We start from the raw sequence: 17,416 nt of genomic DNA on the forward strand, positions 1-17,416 counted from the left end.
TCGAGCAGCACAACAGTGCACTTCGGGTGCACTACAACCGCTGGATAAGCTACCCACACTGTTGGTGTGGGAAGGCCACACCAGTAGCAGATGTGCCCTGGCAGTTTTTCCATTTAGAAGACGTGTAAAGGTCTCCCAATACTGAATCCATGTCTGAAGTTATTGTTATTATAGTCGTCACCATTATAACAAATCAGACTATCCGGACAGCAAGGCGTATATGGTTTCACTGAATCAAACATACCTCAAAAGAGCTTTTTTTGTTTTTGTTTTTAGGGATTCCGAAAATGAAAATTGTTATCGGTGCTAAGAGTAGTACAATTGAGAGGGAATGGAACTGAGAATCTATGGGACCACAAAAATAAAAACAAGGGGTAATTCAAAAAGGTCAAATTGGTTTACAAATATCAGTACAAAAATGTATCCAACACCCTGTTAGCACATTATTTGGTTATTACAAAACTCTCTGATCTAGCAAGCAATTTTTACCAACCGTAGTAAAGGGCCAGCTCCGCTGCCTTTCAAGTTATATATGTAAGCCACCAAGTTGGTCAGCAGCAATGACACAAACCTTTGTTTATTCTAGTTTAGTCTATTCTTTTACGTGTATTTAGTCAAAACAGTTTTTTAAGCTCTACGTGTTTTTTGTTTTGCTGCAGGAACCAACAAGGAGAGCCTCTTTAATGTACTAACATTAAGACTCCGCACTGCCAATGATACACTGCCTACGGCTGTACAGAAGAGTGCCTTTGTTCTTTATTAAACAGCCATTGTATGTGCGACTGGAAGATCGATCCTCAAGAACCCACAATGCCTCAGCACCAGGGCTTCGTTCAGATACCTCAATGAGAAAGATCTACAAGTCTTCAGCATTGTGCTCTGCTCTTTGAAACTCTGCCTTACATTCTCAGAAGACTCCAAAAAGGATCCTGAGTTTCGAAAGCATGGCTCCGCGTTTTCAGATGAACTTTTGACTTTATTTTATTGTTATGAAGTATGGTCTTACAATCCCGTATGTTTTTGTATGCTTCATTTTGTTAGAATTGAGTGAATCCTGTGAAAGGAAAACAAGAATCTCTATTTTAAAGATTTTCGGTCCCTGTACATTCATCATGCATTCTATTACTATTGATCAATAAGAAGGTATTGGTTTGATGGGGATCATTATGCTTGCCTCACTCAAGTGGAATGGTTGCTTGCTAGAAAGGGCCTTCTAACAATTGATATCTGGGGTGAATCCTAAGCATTCGCCACTATTTATGTGGCATAACCCTTTCAATTAAAATGTCACGCTTTTTTTCACACACCATTTATTGTTACAACCATGTACGTGTCATGTGGCATAAGGAACAGTTTTTATAATACGTTATACAAGCAAGGTTTGTATGCTATTTAGGCTGCAAGGCAGATTGACACCATGTTCTATTTTGAAAGAGCTGAAAAACATTGTGTAAGTAGAAAACCAATCAGTTCACCTTTCATGTTTAGGTCTTTGCATATCTGTGTCCCTTTATGGCAAAGAAGTTCACATTAAGGAAACCACGAAATGAAAGGATGAAATGCTTCTCTGTCTCATAATGGAAGGGAAAACAGACTTTTTTTTCTTGCTTTTTCCCCAATTTTCTTTTCTATTCAATGAGTCCTTCACCTAACCCCTGATTGTGTACTGTACAAAAATCCCAAATGTAGTGGCACTAACCTCTGAAACTGGCCTTATGGAAGTTGGCAACCTCAATGAAAGGTTAATGGGAGCAATGGACCTCCTTCATGCAAAACACTGTGCAGGGTGGCCACTTGCGTAACCCCCTAAAATTTAAGACCGACATCCAATTGGAGGCAGGAATTGCCTCGTCCTGTGTGCGAGATTTGGGTGACCAGTCATCCATATGTGGCTGACTTTATTGCCTCCTGTAGGAAGTTAAGGAGGATTATGGAAGACATTCACCCTGACAAACACACCAAGGGACATAAACTGATGGACATTGGTAGATGTGCTGTAGATTGAACTTAAATGTATCAGGTGAGGAGTCACTCAACCTATTTAAAAGCATAAACAGGAAACATTTGATTTGCTGTTTAATTGGCACTTTAGCTACGGACCACACAATTGGGCAGGAAAAAGATTCAGGAAAGGAGCACAGAGGTAAAAGAAGGAAGTGAGCCATGAAGTGGACATCTGAAAGGGGAGATAAAATGGTGGTCAAAAGTTTCTTAATTGTTTTTAATAGTCCCGTCATCATGCTGCCTTTTTTTGTATTGGTCCTGATTGAGGATGCAATAAGCAGACGTCTTGGTTTCCGAATATTCGGGCTTCAGAGTGTAAAATAACTTTTTCAATCACAGTTTATTCTTTTGTCTTTTTCTCTCTTGTATACCTTGCCCTCTTGATTCAAATCTCTTTAAAGATCATCTACAAAATCGCCAAACTTCGATTAACTACTCCTTCACCTCTCTTTTGCACCGTTCAACTTTAAACATGTCACCTCCCATACGTTTGCAAAAATAGAATACAGGTTGCCAAAATGTTTACGTTTGGAAAAAGTACAACATTTAATGTATTTAGAGTTTAACGTGCATATTTACCGTCTAACGTGTATATGACCATCACTGTCCAGAGCACTAAGACATCTGCAGTGGCAAACATTTTTAGGATCATCTGTTCTGTGTATGCACAACAAACAAGGTGTGTGCTGACAAACCAGTCGCGCTGAATGAAGGTATTGATTTTTAGATGCATTCTATTTATCACAGACTGATGTAGAAGTTACTGCAAAGAAAACCATTTTTGCACTTCACTAGGATGTTGGCTTCCATCAAACGCCCACCCCCTTTCAGCCAAAAAATACGAGTTAGGTTGTGATAGACCTCTCCCTCCTGAAGGATCTTTCCTCTGGAATCCTCCACCACTTTAATCTCTTTATGTGCAGTCTGTTCTTTTTTAAATGTTTGTTTTACTATGCCGGTTTAAGGACTTTCTTTGATTTATTGTGTTTGTTTATTTTGAGAATGAGGCAAACCCCTGTGGTATACTGCTTGTTTGTTACCCTTACTAACTGCCTTACCCCTTGTATATCTATTTGGAGGGGCGGAGGGTGTTGGTATGATTTATTCTTACTAAAAGGGGCGCAGTAAAATAGGACTACTGTTGAAAGTGTAACACAGAAGGACATGTTCCCACCACCACAATACCAACTCGAACACGACTGAAATGTTAAGAGCACTGAAGACTTGCATGTTTATCGTTGGATGTGGATCTTAGACCTTGTTCTCCTTACTCACATGCTCCGACGTCATCTCTTCCCCTACCAGGGGTGCGCAACGCGTTTTTCTGGAGGGCCAAATGTACTACATAAGTCCCATACAGTGGGCCGAACTGTCCATCGGAATGAGTGGGATGGTATGGGCATTTGATCTACGTAACATGGTCGCTTTACAAATCAAACCACAAATTGCTGCAAATTGTTTTGAAAAAACATGGTTTTTAAAGTGTACTTTTTATGAATTACTTTTTTTACTATAGCACATGATACGTTGTCTTTTAATGCATTACCACTTTCATTTAATTGTATTATGGGACAGAAATCGTGTTTTTAGATAGCAAAGCACTCCTGAAATACTAGGCTTGGTGACTAACTGACATTAGGCCGGGAAACACTTCATCATTAATCACATGTGACTTGAAGGGACGTAAATAAAGTCCTGAAGGGCCACATTTTGCCCACGGGCTGCATGTTGTGTACCACTGCTGGCCTACATATTCCCATTGCACCTATAGAGAGCTGAATCCACATAATTGTGGTGTTGTCCGCCAACCAAAAACCTCAAACAAAGTGAAGAAATATCTGTCCAGCTCAAACCTTCTCCTCATTTGTTTGTGAGAGCCCCTCTTATGTCATACTGTCTCTTTCTAGGCCCAGAGAACAAAGGGCCCCGTCTCGATTTCTCACACCTAGGATAAAACCCCAAGCCTTTCACAATTTACAAAATTGTAAGAGCCCTTCTATGTTCACCGTAGTGGTATTCCCACGATTTTGGAACATTCTTCACACTTTTCCAGGGTCTCTCTCAGCCTGTTCATGTGTTGTCCACCAACTGTAGCTTCCAACCTACCGACGTTTTATTTCTGCAGCTATACGTCATACTTGTCATAAAGTGTCACTGAAGGTGGTTTGCATAAGTGTCTGTTAAACTTAGGTAGTATTATGTAGTATTTAACAAGATTGGAATGATTTCGTTAGATAACCTATTTGCCTTTTGTTGTAGTGGTGTGTTTAAAAGAAAAAAAAGAAGGAAAGTGGATTATAAAATTGTCTCCCACAAGAAGCATGAAAAGACCATGTTGTGTTCAAATGTAAAAACCTATTTAGTCTTCTCCAACAAATGTGTACTGTGTAAGCATTGCAAAAATCTCTTAATATAGTATTTACATTTTTACAAAAAGTATACATGTGCCAAATATTTGCAAATGATTCATTTACTGTTTTAAATATACTAAATTATGATTAAGAGATATTTTCTCATCCACTGATTTAATGGTTTAGTTTTAATATTTATATTAAGATTATTTTTTTTATAAATTAACACAATTATGTCTAGAGAAAACATTTTATTGTACAAATCTATCTGAAGTAAAATCAAGGAAAGTTGGGTGCTTTGTTTTCCAAAGTAAGAGAAATCATATAGTATTATTGATGAAAAGCAACATTATAAGATCCATCCAGTAAAAGTTATAACATTTACTTTTTGTGCATTAGTCATGTGCTTTCAAAAGTGTGTTTATCGATTAAGAATGTGTGTGTGAACAAATCGTAACTTAAACTGCCTCTTACATCTGAAATGGCTTCCAACTGTTTCACTGTTACTTTAATCCAGGTGGTTCTGCCTTAATATTGTTGCCCTCGGGTACTGTACAACAAATAGGCATTATCTCATCAGTTACTCGCGCACCTAAGCCTACATTAGGTAAGGGGTGGTATTGATTCTGCTGGTGCTAGGAAGATTCTTCTGTTGGCAACACTCTTCTGAAATGTAGGTGACCACAAGAATAGAAAATCAGCACTCATCTCAGTTTCTGTTTTTACAGCCATGTGCGTTGCTCATCTGCTTGAGGTATGGTACAGGCAGATAGGCAACTTTCCTACATCTACCAGTTCTAAAATCGACTGTACACTGCCGAAATACACAGGTAGTAGAAGTAATGGCACTGCGTGACGAAGGCTGGACAATCTACTTCGAATGCTTTTTTGATTGTGGTTGCTATCAGGCAAAAGATCACAGAGCTGAACAGGCACAACAAGCTGGCACACCCTCCTAAAGAGGCAAATACACAGTCAATAACTTGACTCAGAACTTGAATGCCCAGATGCTTATCTTGTGTGGCTTGAGAGGCTCAATTAAACTATTAATGCCTTTGGTTGAATTTGATTCAGTTGATAACATCTCTGAACTGTTGCTGGCCAGCTAATAAATCGATAACCACAACGCGCGTGCGCCCTACAAGCTAATAAGGTTCTGCCACCTGAAATAATGGTTCAGGCGTAATGAGATCTATTGGAGGGCAGTAGGGGCCATTACCAAACTGGTCTGACCCATACACATGGGCAGTATTACAATTGGCATTGTTGAAAGGAAGGAAAAAAGAACTGGGTTATAAAAAAAAATTCTGGGGCATGTGCATCTAACATTTGGGTTCAGAGCATGCTGTGGTAGTGACAGTCCATTCTAAGATGTCTGGCGCAGTGTCTGGTCTGCAGTGGAAAAAGATGGAATCTTTCCTTGCTGTCACTTGAGCAAAGACGTGACAAAGGGCACCATATAATGGAGGGCAGTAGGAATGAAGACAGCAACAGAGGTGTAGCGTGTACTGCAGGAAAAGAAGTGAGTGGACAATGTTGATGGGGTTTGCAAAGCTGCACAGAAGGCTCAAAGTGTGACTACACTATGGAATAATGACCTTATTCCGAACAATCTGATTGGCTCAGCCGTACCTCCAGAGTGCTAATCAGAGGCAAAGTCTTCAAACGTTTTCCGACATTATTCAAAAAGAAACCTTCATAAAATGCAGCACCCTCCATAAAAGCTTACAGAATAAACTCATTGAAGCCGTTTCCAGTATAATGATAAGAAAATGAGTCTTTGAAAATCCCTCTTTTATAGGGATAAAACTGAAAATGATATAAGAAATCAGTGTCTCATTTCAGATTGTATGGCCTTCCCAGGTACTAATTACAGCCAACACGCTAACCGTTATAAACCACCTCTGCTCTTTCGCTGAGACTACTACCACACTTACCAAACCTTTAACACACTACGGCTCAATTCTCTGTCCCCTGGAGCATAAATAAAGGTGTTAAACCCTGACATAAATTGGTTAAGGCAGGTTTAAAACCTTGATGCCCTGTGAGACTTTCAAATCTTTTGCAGGCAGAGGTTGCTCACAGTTCGTGTTAACCATTTCCACCATGCATTCCCACTCTGCCTGCAAAAACCACATGTGTTACGCCAGCATGTAATTTTCCTAACCATATGGAATTCAGCACCTGCTTAAAAGCAGAGGAATTCCATAGGAATCCATTGTAAATGGTGTCTTCCGTTGCAAAATGAAGTGTAAAAGAAAGGTATTAAGGCGATTTCACCTGTTTTAACATTGCACACAGTAGACCCAGGTGTACGGAGGCCTTCAACCTATGTGGTCCTCCATGTAATTTCTACTTTTTGGATAATTAGACCATCTGTTTTTACATCACCCGTACTCCTGTTTTAACATTTTTTTGTATAGGGCTTATACACAGGTGTTTCAAAGTGCTCCGAGGCAGGGCGGGAGCAAGGGAAAAATACAATATCATTCTTACAAGGCCTTGAGTCATTAAGAATCGGTAATTAACTATTGTACTAGCCCTGACGACATTTCGGATAGTGCAAGAGCATTGGCAATAATGAGGGAAGGAAGGGAGGGGGAGGAAGGTGAGGAAAAAACAGTAACTATCCTACTAGTCCTGACGAAATTATAGATAGTGCAAGAGCATTGGCTAAGGTGAGGGGAGGGGGGGAGAGAGGAGAAGGTGGGGGATGGGAGCGGTAGAGATAGACTGAGAATCGGAGATTAAATGGTGAGTGGAAGCAACGCAGACGAAATTCAATGGCCAGGAGCAAACGGACAAATGGTATGAGCGCGACATGATTAACAAGACCACTAAGAGCACACCCTGATTCAGAAGTCATAATGAGCGCAGCATGAGTTAAGGCCACAGTGAACACATCATGATTCAAAAGTCGATTTATGCATATAGCGTCATAGCAGTGATGGTACCTCCATACGTGGTTGTCAGTTTCTGAATTTGGGAAAAGTCAGGTTAGTTGCAGCAGAGGGGGCGGGCATTGCATTTGTAGCAGGCAGAGGAGGGGAATGATTAGAGTATAGTTGTGCTGTTGTTTTAATGTTTTATTGTGCTTTTGGTTTAGGATAAATCTTGCACAAGCAGAGAGAAAGAAAAATATACTTGAGCTATACAACAAGGAAGTAGAAAAAATTAACATTAAAACAAACAATTTCACACATTTATAATAGCATAATAGCCAATCCCTTCTTTTTACAACTTCCTTTTACATTTATGAAATACATAAAGATTGAATTACAATATCAATTTCCTTAATAATGCAAATCATCTTGAAATTATAGACCTAAAATATAATTTCTTTGTTTTGGACTTTCTGAACACATACTCTTTAAATCCACCACAGTTTGCATGCTGGACACATTCAGACAGATGATTTTATCGCAACTAAAAGATATTTCATATTACGCTTTATTTCTTGGCATCTAAAAATAAGTTAATCAATTTTGTTCTTACTAAGAATCTTATTGGAGCTAAAATCAAAGCAAACGACGATTGGTGTTTTATAAGATACCAAAGGTTTAGCGTAGGGTTAAATACGGAGCCAGAAGCAAAGTGCCGAAATTCGCAATTCCATGAACACTGGACATTCTATCACTAAATGTTGCTGTGTTTCTACGCTTGGGGTACATAATCTACAGTTAGAACTAGGGTTAGTCAGGTCGCATATTGATTACATTTACCGTGTTGGTAATAGATTTAAACCAAATCTCAGAAATACTGTTTAACTTCTCTCTGTTCTGTGTTCTGGGCAATAACTAGAGAATCATTTATATTCTCTAATGTTATCACATGTCTAACACCATTCCCATCACCAACGAGAGATATTACCATGATTAACATTTTTCACTAAGGCTAAGGCTTTGGAGTCTAGAGCCAGCTCAGCAAGAATGCCTTTGCAGTATTCCACAAAGTTATTTATATACCATTTTTGTGTTGCTCTATTATGCCTTATTAATATTCTGAAAGTCATTAAAAAGAGTACTCTGAGCAGGATCTAAAAATGTTCTATACAGTACTGATTTTCTCCATAGTACCCGGCTGTTCAAGGAAGCTAATCCCAGCTCAAATCGCAATATTGTTATAGGTACACAATTAGGCAGGTTTAAAACTTTAAGCCAAATAATAGTTTCAGCAAAATCAAGATCTATATCGGACATCTGCTGTGACAAATGAAGACCATAGATGAGTTGAGATCTCCTTGGCTCTATAGAATTTAATTTCTGGTAATATCAAAAATCAAACAAATTTCCAGAGAATCTTTTTCCTCTGGGAGGATAATTGGAGGGCTTTCTTTTGGAGCCTTTGCATCACATTTTCTTTATTAGGTCTCACCGTAATGGAGAACCCCAAATGGATCAGTTCATTAACAGTATTTAGTTTACTATCTTTGATTTTTTTCTCCATGTAAAACCATATGGTTTTTTAGTCATGGAATGTCGGATTATGTTGGTTTCATCTGGGTTTATGGAGAGAGCATTCAATTGAGCATGTAACTGAAAAGCATCAGTCGCTGGAGACCAATCTGGCTATAATCCAACAAGATGACTTCATCATCATAGAATATCCAACTAATTTAGGTATATAATATGAAATTGGTAAGGTAATAAAGGTAAGGGTAAGGTACTAAAGGTATCTATTTTTGGAGAGCAAACATAGCCTTCTCTAAAGTGTCTTTTAGGTCATATGTATAAAGAGTAAATGAACAGGGAGCAAATAGGCAACCCTGTTTTAACCCTCAAAAAGTTTGAATCTTAACCAACAGCATCCTTCAAATTTAAGCCTAATCTGAATGCTAGTATTTGTGTGTTTAATGAAACTAACATTTTTAGAAGAATGTCTTGCATACTCCATAATTTCAATTTCCTCCATAAGCGATCTTGGTCTACTTTATCGAATGCCATAGTTCGATCAACACTTACCACATAAATAGAAGCAGCGTATTTGTTTCCAGACTTGTTTTTGTAGGCAGTCAACTATAAAGCCATTCAAAGAGGTACCAACTCCCCTACAAAAACCAGTCTGAAATGAATTCATCCTCCCCACCTGTAAGTCCCATGTATGTTCCTCTTTCCATACTAGTGCAGAAAAGATTTAGCGATGGGCATCTAGTAAGGCGATTGGTCTATAATATTTGGGGTTGAGCCAATCTCCCTTTTTAAAAATGTGAACTAAATAGGAGTTGGCAAGGGGGATGCAAAACACCTCTACCAATAATTTCTCTAAATGAATTCATTAAAATAGATGCCCGTACATCCTGGATTATTTTTAAATATTTCATTATGAAGACCATTTGGTCTGGGAGCTTGAGAGTTGCTTACCTTTTTTATACATTCCAGAATATCATCATAGTCAAATTCAAATGACTATCCCATCTTAAGATCCTCCAATTGAAATGTCTCCATCCCTGGAATTTTAGCATACAACCCTGCATAATGTGTAACCCATTCAATTTCCTTAATTGGGTTATGTTGTACTACCTCCTGATTTACTTATAGGCTCTTGATAAGAGTCCAAAAATGGGGATATTGTTTTTTTATTACGAGTCTGTAGCATAGCCTATCCATCACTTTGGATCAATCCATAATGATGACTAACCATCCAGTTTTTGTAGCTTTGTTTTGCTTCTTTAATTTTTAATATGCCTCTTTCTGGATCAGATTTTGATTGCAAGATATTTTTTATGCTTACTTTAAGGGCCTTTTTTTCTTATGTACTTCGGGTTCACGTGCATGTACTCAAGAAGAAGGATTGGCCTGTTTCTTTCCTGTTATCTTATTAATGTTTTCCCTTATGAATAGAGAACATTTCTGTGGATGTATACATTCTTGTTTCCATTCCATAGTTGAAGAAGAGTAAACATCAACTATGTTTTTATTGAACCTCGACATCTTTTCAATTCTGCCTTTCTGTATTTATAGCAAGATTTACATAACCATTTCTATCTGATTCTTAAAGTGAAAAGACAAATTTGCACACATCATATTATGTTCATATTAAATAATAGAAAAATGAGTGCACTTTTCAAAGAGGATCAAAGAGGTATATACAGAATCAATGCAAGATTTAATCTCTCCCTTATGCCACATATCTTTCCTGGAGATATCGCCTTACACATTACCATTAAACTTTACAAGTCCGCAATAATTCAGAAAATGACCCCAGAGTTTACTAGGAAGTCAAATATATTTTCTTTACTTGAATCTATAATGGGCAGAAGGGCTTTATTTTGTAACAGATCGTTTGGGCAAACAGCATTAAACCCACCCACTACAATAATGACCACCACTTGAGTACCAATCTTCGATAAACCTTGTTAAATTACATAAATACAAATGCAGATCAACATGAGAAGATTTTCAATCTACATTTATAAATAAAATATTCTTGATTGTTGCTTAAGCAGTAATGGGCAGTTTTATCGCAAGGATCCCAAAATAACAATCATCTACTAATTCCATTTGATCTCCAAAATGATCTTGCACTGCTAAGGGGCTGCCATATGGGAGACCTTTAGACCAACGTTTTGGAAATTCGTAGAAAAGGGAGAAACCATGTAGTCTAATGGGATCCAAGAGCCAAATTTACCTTAACATTTCTCAAAAGCTAACATACACTCACATCAGTTATAACATTATTATGACCTCTGGAATTCCAAGAAATTAAATCACACATTCTTTACTTACGGCATGGCTGCCATGGTGGCAGGGAGATATTTGCTGGTTGTATAACACCATGAAGCCAAGACCAATCAGCGTATGGACTGTATGCTTATTTGACATTCCCCTTTGACAGTGTATTTTTAGATCCCAGTCACCATTACTTTTTAAACGCGAGCTATCAAATCCGTTTTCATTACTACAAAACGGTTCTTCATTGTAAAGTATCGGGTCATAACCCAACTGATTTAACCTGTCAGTTTCGGCAATTCATATTTCGTAGGCAATTCTAGAAGGTATAGAAATAACGACATCAGTTCTATTCGGATCAATAAAGTCTTCTAAATGTCACGCAAGTTGATTTATTTTAACCAGGAAATCTCATGTAGAAGGACTCAAATGTTTGCTCTATTTAGTAAGACTGCTTGCTCACCTCTTACCATGAATTCCAGCACTAGATGTGAGTTATGTTTCTTAATGAAACTTCGGGTCCCATTGGTGCATGGTGCAGACTGAATTTCTGCTTGTAAACCACCTCGACCATGAGGAGCAAGTAGCTTCTGACACGTCATAATTGGTTTACTCAGAAGGGTGGAGTCAAACACACCTTCTGCAATCCTGAGATTGCTTTTGTCAGACATCAAGTCAGCCATTGTAGACTCGGTAGGATAAAAACACCAGTTCCTACATTGCAGTTCGATATCCTTCTTCCATGACATAATAATACCCACTGATTTTGGTTGGCACAACTTCATTATGTTTTTTGTCTTGGATTTCTTTTCCTATCGGATGGAGATTGGTCAATATTTTCGGTTACATCTTCAATATCTGCATCTATAATCAACAAATTCATATTTTGCAGAAACTTTCTGAAGGAGTTCCTATTACCTCCCTTATTCTTTACTTTTTTTTTATGCCATTTTGGACATTAAGATCTTATCTGAATTATTCACTGTCCTCTTCCCTGTTTTTCCATTCCTTTATTAACCTCAATTGGTGCCAGATTGTCCACCTCCACAGCTGAAGAGTCCTCTCGGGCCATTTACTTTATTTTCCCCATCTTGTGATCTGTGATCAAGACACCTTTTTTTGTGGAGGCAAAGGTAACTTTGTAGGGGCATCTGGCACCCATGTGTCCAATTTGTTAATAAGTATAGAGTGTAATGATGAGTTATTCATTACTTCATCAACGATATTGTCATGAAGTTTGACAAAAGAGTTGAGGACTAGATTTATTGCTGAAATCGATGATGGCCCTAACTCTGTGATTTCATTACCCTCTGTTGTTTTAGCATGTAGGAAGGACGCTTGAGATGAGAAGGAGGTTAAAGAACTTTTTAATGAGAAAGCAGTGTGTTCAGAGACGATAGGAGAGTCAGAGAGTGAGTCCCGATTGAAACAGTCTCTGGGCCTCCAACAGATGGTTCTTGATTTATTACCATATGCACCAGGGCTGAGCCCTGCATTCCAAACTTCATTACACTTCTCAAACCACTAATCAAAGAGACTCAAGAAGCAGTCGGATCCTCTTCACTGGCACATTTTTTCCTAAAAGTATTGGTGATTATTTGGTTCTATATGAAAAGACCACATTTTAAAGGTTTCAATAGAAAAATAGTGCCCGATTTTCTTTTGATTGTAAAAACAGCATTGTAAATGTCTTTTTCTCTTGAGACCTTTAAAATGCATTTAATGTTTTTTTTAAATCAAGCCCCCCATTGTTCCACCCTCCCACAAGTGTGTGCCAAGCAGAGAAGCAGAATAGAACGATGTATTGTAATGAGGAATTGCCTACTTCCCAGCAACTGCCACCAATTGCTGCCATCTGCACTCTGCGTACTCCGTGACGTGCTGCAGCAGTGATTTTTGAATAAATATGGTCTGTGTGGAAAACGACAACAACACCCTCCTCACATTCTAGCACTGTCTCTGCTGCCAACTGCACTCTGCACTCATGCTTTTGTTCGTTATGTTTGCTTGACCACTTGCTCCCATTTCAGAAGCCTATTTTCACATTCTGATGTCGGCAGGTCATCATCAATTGGGTGTCTCACAGATTTAGGGTACATAAATCCTCCCTTGGACTTGGCCCCCTATCTCCTTCCCTCCTACTCTCCTCCTCGCCCATAGCACCAGATGAAGTCTCTAAATAAGTCCTCCGTATGAAATTCTCCTCCAAACATGTGCTCCCCTCCTCCAGAACTATCAAGGACAACATTGCCTCCCTTGCTCCAGCCTTGGCTGATTTCTGCAAACTCTCCTTTGCCACTGGCCCCTCCAAACTCCCTTATGTACCCTGTCCTTAAAAATCTTCAACCAACCCTTCCTGCCTGGCTAACTACTATCAACATTACCCCCTTCCTGGGCAAACGCTTGGAGAAGTTGGTAATCTCCCAAGTGATCCACCACACTGAATCTGGTGGTTGTCTCCACAACCACCAGCCTGGCTTCAGAGCAGCCAGAGGCACAGAAACTGCTCTCCTGAACATCCGTGAAGACCTGCTCTCAAATCTTGATTCCAACTGTGCTTCCGTTCGCATCCTTCTCAATCTTTCCTCTGCCTTTGATACTGTTAATCATGCCACCCTTATACAATGGCTCCGTGATAACCTTGGGAGCACAGTCTTGGCACTGGACTGGTTATCCTCCTTCCTATCTGACTGACCTTCACAGGTTCAACTGGGCCCTTTCCTCTCCTCTACAACACTTCCCTCCTGTGGCATCCCCGAGGGCCCTATCCTCTCGCAGTGCCTCTTCAACATCTACATTGCACTTCTGGCCCATTTGATCTCCACCTTCTCTCCTCATTTCCAGTGTTATGGGGACGACATGCAGCTCTCCTTCATGCTTCCCTCCACTTCCTCCTCTTCTTCCTCTCTCATTCCTGACTGTCGGACTGCTAGCCAAGCATTGTGCACTGCTAATACTCTGTCTGAATGCCAGTAAGACTGAGAGCCTTCTCATTGGGACCCCAGTTCCCTGCTTCCAACCTGCTCTCAGGCTGCCCTCCATGGGTTCTCTGCCCCCACCCTCTTGTGAGGCTAAAAACCTTGGCATCATCTTCAACCTCTGCACCCCCTCAGATGTATTCTCCCTTTTCTCACATTCCCCCAGAAGCTCAATGTTTCCCGAGCCCTGGTCATCTCTAAGCTGGACTACTGCAACAGCCTCTTTCTCAATATGCCTGTATCCTCCCTTCGCCCACTTCCACTTACCCAGAATTGGACTGTGTGAAGGCATCATGAAGTAGACACAGACAACTGAATAAAGTTTGTGCTAAAAACCTTTATTAAAGAAAAAGAGGGTTGGAAAAAACACCTAACTTGCCCTATGCTAAGGTGGGATTTCCCTACCTAACTGAAACTAATGGTGGTCTGCGTCAGGAAATCCAAAGCAAATGTCTGTGTCCAGATCCTATACTTGCGCTTACATTTAATTGTATACAATGTGTAGGGATGTCCGAATCAAAATGAGAAGCGTTCAAATAAAAGTTCAGAGCTTCTTCCAGCTCTTGGTTGGAAAAGGGGTTTCACTCCCCCAGGATTCAAGTCTCTCAAAGTTCCAAAACAACACAATTCCTTGGGATACTTCCCAGCTCTTCTGGCTTGGTTGCCTTTCACCAATTTCACCAATATCATGCAGTTCAGTTCCTTAATTTCAAATCATACAAGTTTTCCTTTATATTCAATCACAAGTTTATGAGTGAACTAAGTGGCTTTCCTTAGGTGGGTGTATTCGGTCTAGATGCAGCTGTCGTACTACACTGTACACCCATTATACGTCATGCAACCGACACACCTTACTTGCTGCTTCTTCACAGGCACACTACCACTGTTCCTGCTTCACAGTGGTATGATATGATATGATAGGTTGTTTATAACACGCTTAATACACAGATGTTTCTAAGCACGGACCCGGGTATCGAAACTGTGGTGCTCTGTGTCATCTTGCTTCCAAGGCGAGCACGTTGCTCCTGAACTACCTACCTAATTTATTCTCATTTCACATCCTCACAATGCTTTACTACTTTCTTTGCACCATTCACTTGTTGCACTTTCCATTTCTTCCCAGGGCTTTTGCCACTGCTTATTCTTTAAAGTTACACAGTTCTTTATATGTTTATGGTGTTTGCCAATGTTTGTTCTCTCAGGATATGCAGTTCCTTTTTATCAGTGAATGCTTTCTATCCAATTGGTATTCAACCACACTCGCTTTCTTTCATATCAGTATTCAAAAAGGTTTCCTTCTCATTTTCATCTCTTTTACAGTTGGATATTCACAAAAAACCTTTCCTTCAGTTGACTCACTAGCTTCGGGTTTATCGTGCTTATCAAAAGTATGTAGTTCAAGCTTGACCGGCATTCATATCACCCAGAGAGTCCCCCATTCTCTCGCAAGCGACCCGACCTGCCGCAACCATGCGGTCCACACCTCAGCGTCCCAAAGTCATGCAGGCTTCTCTGACTCACCTGGTAGGCTGTCTCCAGGTGCTGCTCTGTGCGGCAGCAAGCTTGCTGTGGCTGTCACTGTTTCCGGCTCGGCATGCCTCTCCTCCAGGATCTCTGCCACCTCGGTTGTTTGGAAAGGGAGTCTCTCTGACTCCAGGCGGTATGCAGACAAGCGCTGCTACCGGAGACCTTCCAAGTGCTCCCACCACATTCCGCTTCCGCTGCAATGACTCTGCAGCTCATAGGCACTTTGGGCTCCCGTCTCCCTGGCATCACCTCCAGCTTCTCCCGCAAATGTTCCACAGGTGATCCTCTTAGCCTCACCTGAGTGGGCCTTTTAAACCGCTCCCTTGGCTTCGGGTGCAGGCAATGTTAATTCATTACATAACGGTCTTGCTACTCAGCATTCTTCTTCTTCGATCCGGTACCAGAGTGGTGTGTTCTTGGAGATGGTTTGCTGGAAAAATAGTGAAGGGACTGGGAATACCCTTCAAGGCTCTGGGGGATATCTGATTTCTTATCAAAGGGAAATGTGGGGTATCATGTCTCACCCAAGGGTGTCTCATCCCCAATCCCCAAGTCTCCTCCACCCAAGTGATCCTCCCTCACATATCCACTGCCAGGGTCACGATCCGATAGCAGTGGCCTTTCCTTGGCCACTGGGGAGTGGGATATATTGGGGAAAGAATTGAGGACACTCTCAGATTCCTCATAACTGCAAGATTTATCTTTGGCCTCAGTCCCAGGGACCGCACCTCTCCAGGCCTAAAATCTCTCCACTGGCTCCCGGTGGCTGTGAGGGTCAAGTTCAAGAACCTCTGCATCATCCTCAAGGCTTTCTGGGGCCTGGGACCCTGCTTCATCCAACTCTCTCTCCCTAAATACCTCCCTGCTAGAGCCCTTCAGTCTTCTAGCTCCAACTCTCTGCAGATCAGACACTTTTTCAAGCATAGAGTGGGGGTGGTAGATCTCTCTCTTTGGCAGGAGCCTCCCGCTGCCAAGGCTTCCCTGCCCCTCTCAGGCTTCGTCTGGATGTCCTTAAGTTCCGGAAGCTTCTCCAGACCTTCCACCTCCCCAGATAATTCCCCCCTCTGCTGCATTGACTGGCTGCCTGGTCCCTTCTGAGACCTACAGGGTACCAGGCCCTCCTCACCCAGTCTATCCTAGTACCTTGATCTCCCTCACCCTCCACTCCCAAACCTGCACTTTCCCTTCCAGCCCCCTTCCCCTGACTAGCCTGGAAGGGTGTGCATCCCTACTGTGCCTGGTCCACCCCCAGCATCACACTTAGCATGTGGTCCTTACTCCCTGCATCCCCTGGCAGTTGCCCACCTGGCCTCCTCTTAGCGCTTGCCTATCCCCAGGGGTTGTCCTCATCCCCTCCTTCTCCTCCTTCTCCCCCTGCCCTTGTATGCCTCCAACCTGCCCCGCACTTCCTTCCCACCCGCGCATTATCCCTTCCCCCGTCAATTTTAAACTAGAAATTGCTTTGAATTGTAATGAGGGACAGAGTTTAACCTGTAAAGCTGGGGTCACTAGGAAGATGTGATTTGGTTAATTATTTTTGTTGTTCCACTTACTTCCACTTCAAAAGCATTTTCTTTTTACTCAGTTGGAGGCTGCCTTTTTCATCAAGGCCTCACAGCATTTGGATGAATGAGGATTATTCAGTGACTGTGAAGTTGATGCACCAAATGCTATCCCATCTGCAAATGTCTGCGGTACGCCAGTTTAAGTTTAATTTCATAAACTCAAAACACACTCTTCACAAACCCCCCAGGAAGATGAGCCCAGTTTAAATAACAGGACTATGAGCATAAAAGTTTTAAATTACATATATATATTGACATCAACTATAAATATGGACAACCGGCCTCTCAGCTATCCCAAACTCTGATGGCAATTCTGTCCTTTA

At 40.9% G+C, this 17,416-nt stretch overlaps 1 protein-coding gene across 5 annotated transcripts in view; it reads left to right on the forward strand.

The window, feature by feature from the left end:
- Positions 1 to 4,739, forward strand: part of MYRIP (myosin VIIA and Rab interacting protein) — a 2,049,246-nt gene extending 2,044,507 nt beyond the window's left edge. For all 5 annotated transcript variants that reach the window (XM_069648262.1, XM_069648265.1, XM_069648266.1 and 2 more), the window contains one exon: positions 660 to 4,739. In XM_069648262.1, coding sequence (XP_069504363.1) covers positions 660 to 692 — 33 coding nt within the window. In that variant the 3' untranslated portion in view covers positions 693 to 4,739. The remainder of the gene's footprint in view (positions 1 to 659) is intronic.
- Positions 4,740 to 17,416: the final 12,677 nt, after the last annotated feature.

This window comes from Ambystoma mexicanum, chromosome 2q, assembly GCF_040938575.1.
Source record: "Ambystoma mexicanum isolate Mex_15411 chromosome 2q, UKY_AmexF1_1, whole genome shotgun sequence".
Classification (NCBI taxonomy): Eukaryota; Metazoa; Chordata; class Amphibia; order Caudata; family Ambystomatidae; genus Ambystoma; species Ambystoma mexicanum.